The following is an 18,625-nucleotide window of genomic DNA, read 5'->3' as shown; positions in this document are numbered from 1 at the left end:
TGTGTGTTTCTCAGGAGTGGTCTTTATTCAAAGAGGCAGTGGGAAGACTGAATGGGGACAGCTCATACACGGACACACTGTGATCCAGTGTACGTTTAAAGACAGACCTCATTTTATAGCAACCGTAACATGTCATTCTAACGTATTAGAAAAGATGAGGACATGGGCTATGAGTCCCATCTGGATTCATGGGGATAGAATCAGAAAGATTTCCAGTGCCTTTGCAGAGTACTAGCAACATTTATTAAACACCTACCTTAGGTAGACATTACATGTGTGCTGACATGAGAAGCCAAAGATATTCGTTAAGCCACGTAGAAACTGCGGTCTGCTGGTTCATTCTTTTGGAGAAAGCAGGCGACTGGGCAGTGATTGAAGTGTCCAGCAGGGGGCTGGCATTCTCTGTCTATAAGTAACCTTGGTTCCTCTTCAGAGCCTTAGCTCAGCAGAGCTGCCGTTTGCTGGTGAAGCCGGTGACGTGCAAAGCATCCTGCCTATAGGATTTGAGGATTTCTCAGTGCAGTTTTTTCTACTCACTTTAAACCTTCAGGTTCTAAATATCAGGAAAGATAGGAAATGCTGTGTGAAAACAGCAGGCCAAAAGTTCTCAGTAAATTGCTGCTAGAGAGACTTAGACTAGGATGGAGGTAGAAATTGCTGATACAGAGTGGGTTTAATTCAAAGCCTTTTTTGTGGCTGAGTTTTTGTTGTTGTTAACTTACTGAATTTAGAGTTGTATTGCACTCGTCATATGAAGACCAGAGAAGCACCAGCGTCAAAATAGTGACAGTTTTGAATACCATAGTATATATATACTCAGAGTATTTTTATTAAAGAAGATAAAGAGTCCAGCATAGATCTCGTCTTCATCTTCACACAATTGCAAAATTAAAAGTTAAGAAACAGCATCTAAGGGCACTTTTAAGTGGGAAAAAAATCTAGAGATGGCTCTAAATGATTGTTTGCTTCTGAACTTGGAAGTGGACTATTTGGTGCACTGCAACATCTCCAATCACAGTGTGGATCTCCCCATGAATGACGACTGGTTTCACCCTGGAATCCTCTATATCATCCCTGCAATTTATGGGGTTATCATTCTGATAGGCCTCATTGGCAACATCACTTTGATCAAGATCTTCTGTACAGTCAAGTCCATGCGAAACGTTCCGAACCTGTTCATTTCCAGTCTGGCTTTGGGAGACCTACTCCTCCTGGTAACATGTGCCCCGGTGGATGCCAGCAGGTACCTAGCTGACAGATGGCTGTTTGGCAGGATTGGCTGCAAACTGATCCCCTTTATACAGCTAACTTCTGTGGGGGTGTCTGTCTTCACACTCACAGCACTCTCAGCGGACAGGTAAGTACTGGCTGAAAGTTATATGCTCTCTGAGGGTGGCTGATATCTCAGAAATGAACTACCATGTCAGGACAGGGAGCTGTTGGCACAAGGGGAAGTTTTACTCAAACTCAAGTTCCCTTCCCGGTAGGTTTTTGTTCTGGAGATTACTTCTTGAGTTTGACATATTGGTTTAAGAAAGAAAAGTGAGTGAATGGTGGGGACAGAAGGAGACAAATGAGAAAAAAAAATCTCTAAGCATTAAGACTAAGGTGTATTTTCTGGAGACGAATTGATTTAGCATTGCCTTTTTCTAATTTCTCCCTCCCTGCAAAATTAATTGACCAGTGAGAAAGGCAATCGTACCCAATATAGTTTAAAATCTCAGGCAAATGGTTTTTAGAAGCAGTTCAAAACCTTCAGAGAACAGAAAAATTCCATTGTATTTCTTCTTCAAAATATTCTTTCAGAAATAACCAAGAGGAGAAAATAAGCCTCATTTCTCTGAAATTCATTTTCTTCAGACAGTTTAACTTTTCTCACAGCTGATTTTATATTTGACTCTCTAGGATTGAACAATTGTGTGCTGGTTTTTCTAAGTCTCTCTTAAATGAAATCAAGCATTATTTGGATTTTTTTTAACTTTCTGGAGAAAGCACCATTCTTTATTGATGTACTTCCATATACCATGACTTTGGGGCTTTTTTGAAGGGAAAAAGAGGGAATCCAGAACAGTTTTTTTATTCTGGGAAATAATATATTCGTGAACTGCATTTCTTGTGTGAGTACATTGCATAAAAGTTTATATTTATTCATTCATTCTTAAAAATTCATGTTCATCTTTTGAACATTTATCAAGTATCTATTATGTAAAAAACACTTGCTGAATTAACAAGTTAGGAAATATCTGCAGGATATTCACATAAATTACTGGACATATCTTATGTACTTCTGTGCTCTGGAAATTGAACACAGTAATGAATAGACTTTCAGACATAGCATAGACCATATGGTCGGGTCAAATCAAGAAAAACTTGTGCAATGAACTTGAGACTATAAATTTTTAACTTAAAAATCAATTATATGCTCTGTGTTAAAGAAACAGAAAGATTTGAGAGTGTACTGGAAAAGACACAGAAGCAGCTCTTGAAAATCTATGCTCTGAAGTAAATATCTCACATTTTAATACATGTGGTGCTGGATTCTCATCTTGTAGAGGAACAAATAGTCCTCAGGTGCTCTGGCTTTGTTGAGTAATGGACAAATAAAGATAGTCTTATCAGTATTTGTAGACATGTGTTTATGCTTAGCTGCCTCACACTGCTTAGCACACGGGACATTTTTAAAGACTGAAAAGTCATGGCCCAGAGGCAAGATTTGCACACTGCACCGGCTGGCCAGGGTTTCTCCATTCCCTCCACTCACCTTCAGCCTGCTCCTACCCTGCACATCTGCCCACCAGATACCAGTGAGCACAGACAGTTTCACGTATTGATTCGGGGCTTGCAAACTCTGGAGCTGGCAGAAGGTCTGTGGCTCACTACCAATGGCCAAGGGCACTTCAGGATGAGGGTAATTTTCTTGATGGGAAGGAGAAACTTTGGTTTCCGGGTTGGGGGGTGCAGTGGTACAGATGGTGTTTACTGTCTTCTTGGGAGGAAAACAGAAAGGAAAGGGAGGGCATGGAATGTAAAGATGCAGCTGCAGGGAGCTTTTCTCTGGAGCTTCAAAGCAGACCAAGTTCACCATCAACAGAAAGGGAAAGCTCTTTCAAAGCCTGGGTGGCACGCTTTGTCAGCTCCAGTGTGTTTTCAGTGGGTTTATAGTTACAACCAGTCCTTCAAAGTTCAGAAATTACTATAAGCTCATCTATAACTTTTTGTGTTGTGTTAAGTCTTAAAAGAGCTGATGAATCTCTTGAACTGCAAATAGTGCATCCAACAAATTTCAACAGAAAGAATAAGTATTGAGCTAGTTAAATTATATCGGACTGTACCTTTCTACTTATCTTATTTTTAAAGGCTACAAGATTCTTATATTAACCTCATTAGGTTGGCAGGACAAAAAATATATTCTATTTTTTCTCTTCTCAACAAGGTGTAATCTATATACACAGTAAACTGAAAAAATACCAGCTCAATATATTTTTACATATGTCTATAGAACTGTATATCCATAACCCAGATGGAGATATGGAACAGTTCCAGCACCTCTTCCTCAAGTTTCTTTATGTACCTTCCTAGTTAATACCCCCTATACAGAGGCAATCACTATTCTGATTTCAAACACCAGAGATTACTTTTGCCAGTTCTTTAATCTCATATACATGAAATCATATAGTAAGTACTCCTTTATGCTTGTCTTCTGTGCTTAACATTGTCTCTGTGACATTCATCCTCGACATAACAGTGGTTTGTTCTTTTTAATTGTGTGTAGTGTTCCATTGTCTCAATATACCTTAGCTTATTTCTCCATTCTAATACTGATGGACATTGGATTACCCAATGTTTGTCTTAATTTGGGGTTGATGATAACCTGCCCTGGACATTCTTATTCATGTTTTGGGGGAACACAAGTGCTTATTTCTCTTGGGTATATGCCTGGGAGTGAAATTGCTGTGGCATATATTTAGTAAATAGATATCCAAACCAGATGATCATCAGAATCATACGAGTGCTTTAAAACCACCTAGACCCCATCCTAAATCTACTGAATCTAGGTTCTGGAGGAGTGAGTGAGACACATAGTGACAATCATCCATCTCTTCTTCCTATAGGTTGACCAGCAATGCCAGTCCTTGTCACAACCTCCCTTTTGTAGTGTTCCTCTCCCCCAGGTGAACTTGAGTCTCTGTCAATATGAAACAAATATCAGTTTTCTAGAAAAGTTAATACCAGTGTCACCTGTCAAAGAAAGACTTCAAGGCAGTCCCAGAAGCCAAAATTCTAGGAATTTTCATGGCTGACCAGTTAATTGTAGGTTTGCAATCAATATTGGTCCCCATCCTCACTCTCCTCCCATGCTTTCTGTCCTTGCATACACTGATGTCTTCATACATGGTGGTTGCACTGACACATTCCAGGCTCTGTTTCCTTGCTTGTGCTGTGTCTCACCCACTCTTCAGAATGCTTTATCCTTTCCTAAATACAAGACTGTACACCCCATCCCATGTGGTACATAGGCAGCATTTTAGACATTTTCCTGGCTTACTATGGAGGAAGTTGAACCAAGTCCTTTAACTCTCTGACTGTAGTTTAATCATCTATAAAATGATAAAGTGGAGCTAGGTAATCTCTATGGTCCCTCTTGTGATTTTTATCTGTCATCTTGTCTATCATTCAGAATCTGGCTTAAGCCTCCTCTTTAAAGCCCTCCTTAGGCCATTTTAACCCAAATTTCTTGATCCTCTTGAGACATGAGACTTAATATCTGAGACATCAATTATTTTGTGACATCTTTTACCTAGTTGTTTTGAAGTGTTTAACTTGTTTGTCTTTTTTTTTTTTTTAGACTCCCATGTATTCATTGCTTTACATTTTTAAGTAGATTATTAAGAATGTTGGCCAGGCTTGGTGGCTCAGCCTGTAATCCTAGTGCTTTGGGAGACCGAGGTGAGTGGATTGCCTGAGCCCGGAGGTTCGAGACCCGCCTGGGCAACTTGGCGAAACCTCATCTCTACAATAAATCAAAAATTAGCCGGGCGTGGTAGCGCGCGCCTGTAGTTCCAGCTACTTGGAAGGCTGAGGTGGAAGGATCGCTGAAGCTGCAGTGGCCAGGAGCGTGCCACTGCACTCCAGTCTGGGCGACAGTGAGACTCCAACTCAAAAAAAAAAAAAAAATGTTGAGGGCAGAGATTTCTTATATCTTCCACAGTGCCCCACAAGGTTTCTTGTGCCAAATAGTTTATCAATAAATATTGACTAATTAAAATTATATCTAGTTAATGCATACTGTCCTCCTTATTCTTATTATTCTTCCCATTTTTTGGGATTCATCTGAAAGCATACTCTTAAAAATGTATCACCTAGTCATCTGCTTCTTATCTGTTCCTCTCTGTTAAGCTCTCATTACCTGGTAAATGAGAGAAAATCTACTTTATGTGAGCCAGTAAACAGATATGGGAATAAATGGATGGATGGAAAGAGGAAAGATAGATGAGCGGATGTGTAGATGGCTAACTAGATAGGGGAGGGTGGGTTGGGTGAATGGGTAGATGGGTGGATAGGTGGATGAGTGGATAAGTGGGTGGATAGATGGGTGAATGGTTGGATAGATGGATATATTATATACTGACCCTTCTTATTAGATGTCCTTCTCTGTGCTAGGTGCCTCAGTATTATGTAGGGCCTGAACTGGACTCTCAACAGAAAAAAGGTAAATATAGTTTGTGGTTTTTTTTTCCTGTAAGTGTAAAATTTAAAGTTACATTTGAAGCTGACAGCATACAATACCCAGGTTATACTATGGACACTTCAGTGTTATTATTCAGTGTTATTTTTGTAAGAATGGGGTTGGCAGAATGAATCCTAAGGACGGATGGATACTGCAGTTTCATTGTAACATGATTCTTCTTCCATTCTATGAAAAACTAGTTCTAAGTTTCTTTGTGATTTAGAATGTGGAAAGAAACAGAAAAGTGTTACATTTGTGCACACTTCTCGAAGTACAAATTATTTGAATTTGTCGCAAGGAATTTATGAGATAATGTGGTTTTCAGTCTTTCCTTACGTCTATAGCTGCGTGGTCCAACCTGGTAGCCACTAACCACATGTGGCTATTTTAATTTAATTTAAATAAGATAGAAAATTCAATTCCCTGGTTGTACCAGCTGCATGTCAACTGCTCAGCTGGTGGTTATGCTATTGGACAGTGCAGACATAGAACATTTCCATCATTGCAGAAGGTTCTGTTGGACAGTGCAGAAAAAATTTTGCTCTGTGCCTTAGAGTTCAAATCTCTTTCCCGGGATACATGTTTACTTCTCTCTTTCATAGCAGGTATCAGTAATTCCTCAGATAGGCAAATATCAAATGCCTCCCAGCCGCACAGGCTCTTCCTGCCTATGAAGTATCTTCTATTGAAAGACACCCACAAATGAAGAGGAAAGTAATCAAGCAGCCCAACCCGATCTCCACTCACAGGCAGCTAATTGATGAGGTTTTGAGAGTTCCTGGAGAATACATAAAGGGTCAACTTTCTAGATCTGCATTGTGAACTTCTGTCTGATCCTTCCATTCTTTCTCATAGGCTGTCTTCCATCTGCCAGTCTATCTTTATATTCTGTCCCAAGACTTGCCAGAACAAACACTGCTTTAGTCAAACTCTTCTCATTGCTTCCCACATATGCTACCAGACTTCTCTCCTCACTCACTTACTTTTCCCTTCTCTGATGGCTGGGCCATTTTCTCTCCATCTATCCAAATTCTATCAATTCTTCAAGGCACAGTTTAAGTCCTTTCTCTTCTCTCTCTGACACATTCCCTGATCTTTTGCTTCCATTGATTTTTTTCACCTTCCCAAGATGTTTTTCCAGTATTGTTCATTAAATACCAAATCTATCCTGTCTTATACGACTAGACCCTTTTTACAGATGTGATTTCTACTTCCTTAGTCATATGGCACACTCCTAGGGTTTGTGTCTCCCGGGCCCACCCTGCATCTAGTAAGAGGACAATACCTACTGCTTGGTTGATATTTGAGCAATGACAAAATGATAACAGCTAGAAGCAGAAGTCAAATCCTTGTTTGACACAGAGACAAAAAGAGATTGTGGGATTTAACTTTGTTACAACAAATTCAAAGTATAGTCCGACTAGAAAGAATCACTCTTCTCATTCCAAGTCTTAATTTCTTCAGGGGAATTGGATACTTGTCTGATGAAACCATCAAAACACAGAGTCTGATTCCATTTTTCTTCTCTGGACAGTGGGAACTGTTGACTCTAAATCCTGCTCTTCTGAAGGAAAACATTCCTAGTTACTACAGGGAACTCTCCTTCTGAGGGGGTCGCCCCAGTGATTCCAAAGACTCTTCCACTATTCTAGAGGCCCAGCTTCATTGATCCCAAGGAGATCGACCCTTTTCTCATGAGAGAAGAATTCATTTAATTTCTTGTAAAGCATCCTTCCAGAAATGCTTTAGAAGAAAGTCTCTCTGTTGGAAGAGTTTTACATGACCTGCCAGTGCAAAACCTCTCTCTCTCTCTCTTTCTCTCTTTTTAAGTTGATGTCTCACTCTGTCACCTAGTCTCAGAGCAGTGGCATAGTTACAGCTTACCACAACCTCAAATTCCTAGACTCAAGAGATCCTCCCTCTTCAGCCTCTCAAGTAGCTGGGACTGCAGGCACATGCCATCATGCTTGGGTAATTAAAAAAAAATTTTTTTTTAGAGATGAGGTCTTGCTATATTGCCCAGGCTGGTCTTGAACTCCTGTGCTCGAACAATCCTCCTGCCTCGGCCTCCCAAAGTGCTGGGATTACAGATACGAGCCACTGCATCCAGCCTCATAACTTCTCTATAGTTTGATTTTTCTGCAGCATACACTGCCTGTCTGGAAGGAAACTCAACTCATGTCTCCCCACAGCAATGGGACTACCACAATTGCCAGCAGCCTTTGAGAGTCATGAGAGTGCAGGTGCTGTGGATGTGAGGTTTCCCAGCAAGGCTCTTTCAACTGAGCACCTGGGAGAGCAGAAGGGCAGCAAAGAACTTTGACCTTGTTTCTCACATGTTATCTTTTAAAGTGTTAGACTTTTCTGTGATTAAATATGTATCATTTCTGGTAACTTAACATGTATAAAGGCAAAAAAAAAAAAAGCACAGCTTGATCATGAAACATACAGCATAGCAAAGGCTCCCTGGTGAGGTTTTTTTGAACCAATTCTGTCAATAATATCATTTGAAATAGGCTAAATTTGCATTTTTGCACTTGTAAGTCCTCTTAGTGTGTGAGGTTTGCATAAACTCTCTCTTAATTAAAAACATATGTTTTTCAGAATAAAAAAAAGAAAATTTCTCCTTTTTTTTTAACCTCCTAGTAATAGAACAAGGGATTTTGAAGAGGTTCATTTTACATATTACACATAATTTCTTATAGGAGGTCTTTCTTGACCACATACAAAAATAACAAGGGCTGGGTGCAGTGGCTCACACCTGTTATCCCAGCATTTTGAGAGGCTAAAGCAAAAGGATCTCTTGAGCCCAGGAGTTTGAGACCAGCTTGGGCAACATAACAAGATCTTGTCTTTATAAAAAGAAAAAAAAGAAAGAAAAAGAAAATAGAAATAACCAATGCTACCCCATCATCCAGTTTCTTTTTGCAGGTTTATTGAGGTGTGATTTATATACAGTAAGTTGTTAGGTGTACATTTCTATGAATTTTGACAAACTTATACTGTCACATCACCACCATCACCATAATCAAGATAAAAAACATTTCCATCATTCCCCTAAATTCTCTCCTGCCTCTTTCTTGTCTATCTTCTTCCTCCACTTCCTGTTCCTGGCAATCACTGATCTCTTCCAGAATGTCATATGAATGATATCATACCGTATGTAGATGGTTGACTCTGGCTTCTTTCAACTCATGTTGTTTCATGTATAAACAATCTATTCCATTTTACTGCTGAGTAGTATTCCTTTGCATTGGTATACCACAGTTTATCCATTCTCCAGTTAATGGGCATTAAGGTTGTTTTCAGTTTGAAGCGATTGTGAATAAAATTGCCATAAACATTGATGTCCAGTTTTTATCTGGACACATCTTCATTTCTCATGGGTAAATATCATCCAGTATTATTTTCTTTTCTTTTCTTTTCTTTTTTTTTTTTGAGTTGGAGTCTCACTCTGTCACCCAGACTGGAGTACAGTGGCCACTCCCGGCCACCGCAGCCTCGACCTGCTGGGCTCCGGCGATCCTTCCGCCTCAGCCTTCCCAGTAGCCGGAATTACAGGCATGCGCTACCATGCCCGGCTGATTTTCTGATTTATTGTAGAGATGAGGTCTCGCTGCCCAGACGGGTCTCGAACCCACAGGCTCAGGCAATCCACTCACCTCAGCCTCCCAAAGGCACAGGATTACAGGCTGAGCCACCAAGCCCGGCTTCAGTATTATTTTCTTGAGAATTATTTCATTCGTTTGTTTGTTTACTGTCAGTCTGACACCACTAGAAGATAAACGACAAAAAAAGTGGGAGATTATCTCATCATTGGTGTTTTCTCCAACACTAAAATAGTCCCTAACCTGTAGTAGGTGTTTGACAAATGTTTGTTGAATTGATGAATGGTTGGATGCATGAAGGAAGGAATGAAGGAATGAGGAATTCTGGTAGGTCCTACTGGGTGAACCTGGAGCACTGGATTATGGTCCGTGAATCATGTTGCTCGTTTCCTTTCATAGTTAACTGAGTGACTGCAGTAGAACAGCGGTGCCAACCCTAGATGACAAGAATTTGTCCAGGTTGTATGGGAATTCCTGGGGGTGCTTTTTAAGGAAAACCAAATAAAATTATGAATACAAAACTTGGTAGAGAATTGAAAGTTTCAAAACCTTTAGAAATCACACTTTAACCGGGCTTGGTGGCTCAGTCTGTAATCCCTCGCTTTGGGAGGCTGAGGTGAGTGGATTGCCTGAGCCCGCGGGTTCGAGACCCACCTGGGCAACTTGGCGAGACCTCATCTCTACAATAAATTTAAAAATCAGCCAGCCATGGTAGCGCGTGCCTGTAATTCCAGCTACTCGGAAGGCTGAGGTGGAAGCATCGCCAGAGCCCAGCGGGTCGAGGCTGCGGTGGCCGGGAGCGGCCACTGCACTCCAGTCTGGGCGACAGTGAGACTCCAACTCAAAATAAATAAATACATTCATACATACATACATACGTATGCTAATAACCTCTACAAGCATCATAAAATCCAGGCAACCTAATATCTATTAAATAATTGCCAGACACACCTCTATCATGCGTGTTTTCTTAAATATGTTGGTTTCATCCTAATTTGTCTCCTTTAAATGACCATGATTTTTTTTTTTTTTTTTTGAGTCAGAGTCTGTCTGTTGCCCAGGCAGGAGTGCAATGGCACAGCTCACGGCCACTGTGGCCTCAGCCTGCTGGGTTTAGGTGATCCTTGCACACACACCACCACTCCCAGCTAGTCTTTTTTATTGTAGACACAAGGTCTCACCACGCTGCCCAGGCTGGTCTCAAACCCCTGGGCTCAGGCAATTCTGTCGCCTCCACCTCTCAAAGTGTTGGGATTACAGGTGCGAGCCACTGCATTCACCCAATCATGATTTGTTAATATCCATTTCTATAAAGAAAATTGAAGGATAAGTCAGTCTTCTAGCATGATTATTTAAAATGGGCTTTTTATTAATGAGAGATTAGAAAAGTTTTTTTCAGTTTTGTAACTCATTATTGGTAATGTATATTCAGAATTATTATCAAATTTGAAAAAAACACTATCAAGTTTCTTTTCTATCTGGCTGTAAAAAACTAAAGCATTTCAAACTTCCTTGTGCCTTAAATAATCTTGAATACTCATTTAATTGATGACACCTATTCATCTATTTGCCATGGATGTCTTCACATGAGTTTTGTATTATCACCATTAATGCCAATATTTTGTGGGTATGCATAACATGAATGACTTTATACAAATATATTTGTTTTTTGTAATTTGGCTTCATGTTTCTGTCATATAAACACATACACTGATAAATGTGAGTCTACTCAACTATTTGAATTTAAGTCTGTCATCTTATTATTTTATCTTTGTTGGTCTTGCTGTTTTGTAATCTTGTCCCTCCTCCCTTCTTGTCTTCTTTTAAATAATTGAATATTTAATTATTCTATTTCCTCCTTCTATGAACTTGTTATTTATACAAACTCTTCTTAATATTTTTTTTTCCGAGTTGGAGTCTCACTCCATGGTCCAAGTTGGAGAGCAGTGGCATGCTCATGGCCATCCCAGCGTCAACCTGCTGGGCTCCGGCAATCCTTCTGCCTCAGCCTTCCAAGTAGCTGGAACTACAGGTGTGCGCTACCACGCCTGGCTAATTTTTTGATTTATTGTAGAGATGAGGGCTCGCCAAGTTGCCCAGACTGTTCTCAAACCCGGGGGCTCAGGCAATCCTTTTGCCTCAGCTTCCCAAAGTGCTAGGATTACAGGCTTGGGCCACCACGCCCAGCCTCTTCTTAATATTCTTTTGGAGGCTACCCTAGAGTTTACAACATGTATCCTTGACTTATTAGAATCTACCATGAATTAGAACAGTCCCATTTCCTGGGCAATACAAAGATAATGGAACATTTTAATTTTTAAAATTAAAAAAATTTTAAATTCCCTTTTGCCTTTTTCGGTTATTGGGATTCTATATTTTACTTCTTTCTATATTTAAAAACCTGCCTGACCTTATTTTTATCATTCATGCATCTTTTTTTCCCTTAAATTTCTTTTTATTTTAAAGATGTGGGGTACAAGTCAGGATTCGGTACATAAGTAGTCTACATACAGGTGAAGTTTGGGCCTCCCATTAAACCTCACTTCCTCTTTTGGGAATCTACCTGAAGGAACTCAAATCATTCTACAAAAAAGATACCTATGCATGCATGTTCATTGCAGCACAATTCACAATAGCAAAAACATGGAACTAAACGTGCTGCCCATCAAAAGTTTGTATATTTCCTTACATTGACTCACATATTTACCTTTTGTTAGATTTACCCATTTATTTATCTTTTCTGTTGTCCTCCATTCCTTCGGACACTTCTTTGGCTTCATCTGAGATAAGTCCCTTTAGTATTTCATTTAGTATAAGTCTAATGATGATGCATTTTCTTAGTTTTTATTTGTCTGAAAATGTCTTTATTTCATTTTCTTTTTGGAGGATGTTTTCACTGAGCATAGAAAACACCTGGCAATTCTTATCTTTTAGCACTTTGAAGCTACCACTCATTGTCCTCTGACTTCTGCTGTGAAGTCAGATGTCAGTTTTATCGTTGCTCTTCTAACAGTAATTTTTTTCCTCTTGAATTTGTTTTTAAGATTTTTTTTCAGGAATATTACTATGATGCACTTAGATGTGGTTTTCTTGTTTTCTTTTTTTTTTTTTTAGAGTTGGAGTCTCACTCTTGCCTAGGCTGGAGTGCGGTGGTACATTCACGGCCACTACATCCTCGACCTGCTGGACTCAGGTGATCCTTCCGCCTCAACCTTCCAAGTAGCTGGAACTACAGGCACATGCCACCATACATGGCTCTTTTTTTTTTTTTTTTATTGTAGAGATGAGGGCTCACCACGTTGTCCAGACTAGGCTCAGGCAGTCCTCTTGCCTACACCTTCCAAATTGCTGGGATTACGGGCTTGAGCCACTGCACCTGACCTTCTTTGTATTTTCTCTGCTTGGGTTTCATAGTGTTTCTTAAATCTGTGGCCTGAAGATTTCAGTCAGTTTTGGGAAATTCTCAACCATTACAACTTCAAACAGTGCTTCCGTCTCATTCCCTCTTTCCTCTTCTTTATGCTGACTATATTTAAATAGAATAACTACAGGCTAACGTTAAGTTTCTAAAATGTTTTGCCTTTTTGGGCATTTTTGCTTTTACTAAGGCAGATAATTTCACACTAGGGTTAGACCTCGGTTACTGAGAAGTATTTTAAACACGATTTCATTTCACTATGTCCCATAAATTTCCTACTATTTTTTTCTGTATCTCCCATCCTTTTTTCTTACTGTACTTCTGCTTGACTATTTTCAGTTCACTAATTTTCTCTTCAACTGTGTCTAGTCTGCTTCAGAAGTTTCCATTTAATTCTTAATTTCAATTATTATATATTGTAATTCTAAAATTTCCATTTGGTTCCATCTTGTAATCCAACTTCTCGCATTGGTTCCAATAGATCTTAAAATACCTTTCTGGTAACTCTAACAAGTACAGCCTCTATAGATCTGTTTTTATTATATCTTTTTTCTTTCTTGTTTTTTGGCCATTTTGTTTTGTCTCCTGGTATGCCAGGCAATTTTTGTTTGAATGCCTGATTTTGTATGAAGAATTGTAGATAATTTGAGGCTCTGGATGATATTATCTTCCAGAAACGATTAGCTTTTGCTTCTTGCAGTTAGATGGTGGCATTATATCTGGCCCAATCAGGAGTTGAGCAGATTGAAGACTGGGCTTTGGTCTTTGTGAGAGTTAGTCTATTTCTAGTTCTCCTCTACCATTGGGGCATCTCAACAAAACGCCTAGAGTGTTAACTTGGTTTTCTCTCCTTGGTGAGCCCTGGACATGACTTATTGTTCTGCATCATTCTAAAACTACTAGAAGCTCTGCTCAGTTCTCAGTTTCTTTGCTGCTGCTTGAAATTTGATAAGTGCCTTAGGAGGAAGATGACGCAGAATAACAGCTTCATCTCTTTGCACATCCTTTCTCTCTAAGATTTTGGCTGTTCAAATCCTTATCACCTTGATATTTTTCTGATGTTTTCACAGAGATTTTTCTAACTTTCACTTCAGGAGAGTTGGTCAGCAACAAGCTAGTTTTCCATGATCAAAAGGAGAACATCTCACTCCACCTTTTTTAAAGATCTGATCTGCTACCCTCAAAACTACACACATCCTAGTTTCTGTAAAGAGAAATTCAGAGTTACCTATTCAGGCCTGTGGGATCAGCATTCTGAGCCTCAAATTATCTCAGCAATTTTGAGTCCGAGAAGTGAGCTCTGGCTAACCTCAAAGTGAGTAAGTCGGAATCTCAGTTGATGCCTGCAGCAGTGGACACTGCCAAGCATGTAGGTACATCAAAGCCTCTGGTATCTTTAAACTAAACCAAGACTTTTAGCCCCAAGAGGCAGGAGCTAGAGATGACATTTCATTATTCTGTGATGGATAACAGCTGAGATTTTATGGGAAGGAAAGAGCCAGAATGTTTCTAAGGTACATTTCTTTAAATTTCACTTCTTTATTACATTTTCATTTTTTCTTCCTTTGTTCTCTTTTTAAAAAATTTGTTTTTGTATCGTACTCAGGCCAATTGGCTGGTGGTTAGCTAAAGGTTGCATGAGAAAGAAATAGGGAAAAAATTGCAAAATTTGGCACATAAAGAAATTTATTTTTCAATGTAAGAAGAATTTACTGTGCCAATAATGTGTCTTTGTGACTCATTTTTTTTCTTTATACTGTCTATATATAAATAGAATAACTACAGGTCAACTTTAAGCTTTTCAAGGTTTCTTTTTTCTTTTGGTGGTAGTTATTTTTTAATTGAGTTAGCCAACTTCATACCAGTATTAGGCCTCTGTTATGAGAAATACTTTAAATACAATTTTAAAATAATAGAAAACTATGTTAAAACAAAATCACAGTCACCCCATGAGAACATATGGAAAATGTTTATTCTTTTTAAATAAATGGTGATCAGAGCAGATTTCTAAGAATTTCATTATTATATTTTCTTCTACTCTTCCACTTTAAATGATTGGAAACATCACAGAAGAGCAGAACAACCAGAATTTGGCATCATTTCTTTCCTAGATTGTGAACAGAAGTGAAATTGAAGGGCAAAATGATGATTTATGGAATACATGTATGGCAGGATGAAGACAAGTGCAGTCAATATTTAGTTTTAAGTATTCTTAACTTGTGCTTTAAAGACCTGAGAATCTGTAGTGCTACAGTCAAATATAAAAATCTCAGCTGACTTGGGGATCAGTAGCACTATCCCGGCTCACTGAAGCCTCGACCTCCTAGACTCAAGTGATCTTCCCATCTCAGCCTCCCAAGTAGCTGGGACTACAGGTGCCTGTCACCATGCCCAACTACTTTTCTTTTGGGGGGAGGGAGTAGATACAAGGTCTTACTATGTTGCCCAGGCTGGTCTCAAACTACTGGGTTCATGTGCTCCTCCCTTTTGCTTCAGCCTCCCAAAGTGCTGGCATTACAGATTTGAACCACTGTGCCCTGCCCCAGATCTAGTCTTGGTTAAGGAAATGACAATTGATAGCCTCTAAGTTTTATATTTCATAGTTATATATGAAATATATTTGTACAGACATGTACTCATTTGTCTGTACCATAACAGTACTATATATGTTTATCCGGCAGCATCTATTCTAAAAGTTCTTCACAAAGGCATATGTAAGTGTCTTTGTATGGTTCATTAAGGGCTTTTTTGGGGGAGTATGTCTTGCTTTCCTAGTCAGGTTTTAAATCCTCAGTGGCCAGGTACTCTTATATCCATAGTGCCAAGCAGAGTCTGAGATGCCAAATTAGTACTTAAATGTGCTGATAGATTGACTAAGCCTCCTAAGCACTTAGTACGGAAAGACCAACGACAGGGTCAATGACCTATCATTTTCATTATCACAAATTAATAAGTCTAACAGGCAGTGTTGTGTGAGATAGAAGACGAGTTTACTTCCATTCAAAGAAGGAACCAACAGCTTTGGTGTGGACAGGCAGAGAGCAACAGAAACGTTAGCTGCATTCACACATACAGTGAACATAGGCAGGGGTTGGCAAACTTTTTCTGTAAAGGACCAGATAGTCAGCCTGTAATCCAGCACTTTGGGAGACCGAGGCAAGAGGATTGCCTGAGCCTGAGGGTTCGAGACCCTCCCGGGCAACTTGGCAAGACCTCATCTTTACAATAAATCAAAAAATGAGCCAGGCGTGGTAGCGCGCGCCTGTAGTTCCAGCTACTTGGAAGGCTGAGGCAGAAGGATCGCCAGAGCCCAGCAGGTGGAGGCTGCGGTGGCCGGGAGCGGCCACTGCCCTCCAGCCTGGGTGACAGAGTGAGACTACAACTAAAAAAAAAAAAAAAGGACCAGATAGTAAACATTTTAGGCTTTGGGGGCCATATGGTCTCTTGCAACCATTCAATTCTGCCTTTGTAGGATGATATCTGCCACAGACAATGTGCAAACAAATTGACTTGGCTATGATTCAATAAAGCTTTATTTATGAACACAAACATTTGAATTTAATGAAATTTTAACATGTCACAAAATATTCTTCTTCTTTTGATTTTCTTCTCAACCATTTAAAATATTAAAACCATTCTTAGCTCACAAGGTACACAAAAATAGGCAGAGAACCAGGTTTGGTCAGTGGATCTTAGTTTGCTGTCCCTGATACAGAGTATGCATGTTTCTGGGATGGTAACTTTGTAGTGAGAGTTTCCTCTTTAAATGGAGTGAGACTTCAGGGAATCTATGACCTCTTTCCAAAGACAGACTTCCTAGGGTATGTTATAGAGTCATACATCTGTATGATGCTTCAGGGTTATGAGATACTGTCATATCATCAACAGTAGCTTTTTGGATCATCAGGAATCGCTTTCATTATTTCTGTTTTTAGATGGTGAAATGAGGGTTCTATGCCACATGATTAGATAACAACAAAATGGAGGGTCAAGCCAAGTGCTTTTTTTTTTTTTTCCAAATTGGAGTCTCATCCAGGCTGGAGTGCAGTGGCACACTCACGGCCACCGCAGCTTGTATCTGCTGGGCTCAGGCGATCCTTCCGCCTTAGCCTTCCAAGTAGCTGGAAACACAGGCATGCACCACAATGCCCAGCTAATTTTTTTAAAAATTTATTGTAGAGATGAGGTCTGGCCATGTTGCTCATGCTGGTCTCAAACCCCTTATCTTAGGCAATCCTCTCGTCTCTGCCTCCCAAAGTGCTGGGATTTCTGGTGTGAGCCACTGCGCCCGGCTAAGCCAAGTGCTTTTCTAGCATACCCTAGGTCAGTGCTTTTTCCAGCATTCGCTAGGTTTTCTGTGGTGCTATCAGTTGTTTAAATGAAGATGAGAGAGTTTTAAATCAAGGTTTAACTGAATTTCAACCTCCATGGGTGGTGGACATGAGGGCAAGCCCCGTTCAGTTGTTCAATGGGGAAGCAAAGATGTAAACAGACACTTCTCACCAACTCCTTTAAATGTTTCACCATCATGCACAGTGCTGCTTCCTCTAAGGTCTTTTCATTATAGGCTCATGTGAGCAAGTTGCCTTAAAATTGTTAAAAAGGAGAATTGGGCTCAAGAGAATCACTTCCGTTACCCTCAGTGATTCTTCTAGACTTGAAATGGTTAGAGAAATAAGAAGTGTTTTGGCTATAGAAGAGCTCTTGGAAGAAGGCAGATAAGATAGTGTCCAGAGTGATTTTTGAGTAAGAGAGCTTGAGGGAAGTGTCTCGCTGGGAGCATGGGCCGGGGGCGGGGGTGGGGGGGGGAAGAATGTGTTGTCTGGAGCATCTTGAACCCATTTCCTTATCCAAAAGTAAGACATAACAGGCATGAGAAATTGGATGACTAGACTAAATTTTTTCATTTTATTCATTCATTTATTCAATAAATAAAGTAGGAAGAAAATGAATAAGATATAAACCCTACTCTTAAGAAACTGATACTCTTATGACCCAGAGTGCATCAACCTTCTTAATTTCCAGAATGGAATAAGTGAAAATGTCACTGAGTGTCCAGGGTTCATACTTCTTATGAACTCTTTTGTACCTAGTACAGGATCATGTAAAAGTAAACAAGTAGATGCTTAAAGTATACTTGATATTGCCAGATGTGTTACTTTTTAGGGAGTAGGAGGTACTTTGCTTCATTTGCATGATGTATTGCACTGGAGCTAATTGTAGGGAAAACCTGTGAAAGCAGGGATGTTGCCTTCTGGTGACCACCAAGCTTCCTTGAAAATTCATGGTGCCCAGAGGGGCTTGCTGGCATCTGTAGAGCACTATCTGCTGGCTAGAGGAGTCTCAGACATCTGTGTGAGACTTGGAAGTGCTGATGCATTAAAATCATTTAAAAAATAATTAAATTCAATTTTAAAATCATTAAAAATGATACAGAATTGTATGTTCTCAATTCTGTACAAAGGACAAAAAAAATTGGAAGGAATTTTGTCAAATCATCAGGTGCAAGACTTAGGGATAAATTTTGCTTGATTTTAGCATTCTCTGCTGTCTGGTTTTTTACAATAAGCTCTTTGTACTTTTATAATAACTTTTTTAAACCAAAAAAGTACTTAAATTTAGCTAGATGCCTTTCAATCACCTTCCTTTTTGATATTTTTGCCAACTCAAAGCAACTATTTCAATTGATTCTTAAGATACCTGTAAAGGTGCATGATGATGAACTTTCTTCCCTTTCATCTCCTTCCCTTCTCTCCTTGCCCTTTCTTTTTTTCTCTTTAAAATGTTATTGTGGTAAAATATACATAACAAAATTTTTCTTTTTTTTTTTTGAGTTGGAGTCTCACTCTGTCACCCAGACTGGAGTGCAGT

At 39.5% G+C, this 18,625-nt stretch overlaps 1 protein-coding gene across 1 annotated transcript in view; it reads left to right on the top strand.

Annotated features, from left to right (window-relative positions):
• The first annotated feature begins 547 nt into the window (after positions 1-547).
• The window catches only part of GRPR (gastrin releasing peptide receptor), a 33,365-nt gene continuing 15,287 nt past the window's right edge, over positions 548-18,625 (top strand). Inside the window, exon 1 of the mRNA XM_008049931.2 lies at positions 548-1,357. Within this exon, the coding sequence (XP_008048122.1) occupies positions 945-1,357 (413 nt within the window). The 5' untranslated portion in view covers positions 548-944. The remainder of the gene's footprint in view (positions 1,358-18,625) is intronic.

Source organism: Carlito syrichta, unplaced genomic scaffold (assembly GCF_000164805.1).
Source record: "Carlito syrichta isolate Samal-C Ts95f unplaced genomic scaffold, Tarsius_syrichta-2.0.1 Scaffold140752, whole genome shotgun sequence".
In the NCBI taxonomy this organism is placed as follows: Eukaryota; Metazoa; Chordata; class Mammalia; order Primates; family Tarsiidae; genus Carlito; species Carlito syrichta.
This window is presented reverse-complemented; position numbering and strand designations above follow the sequence as displayed.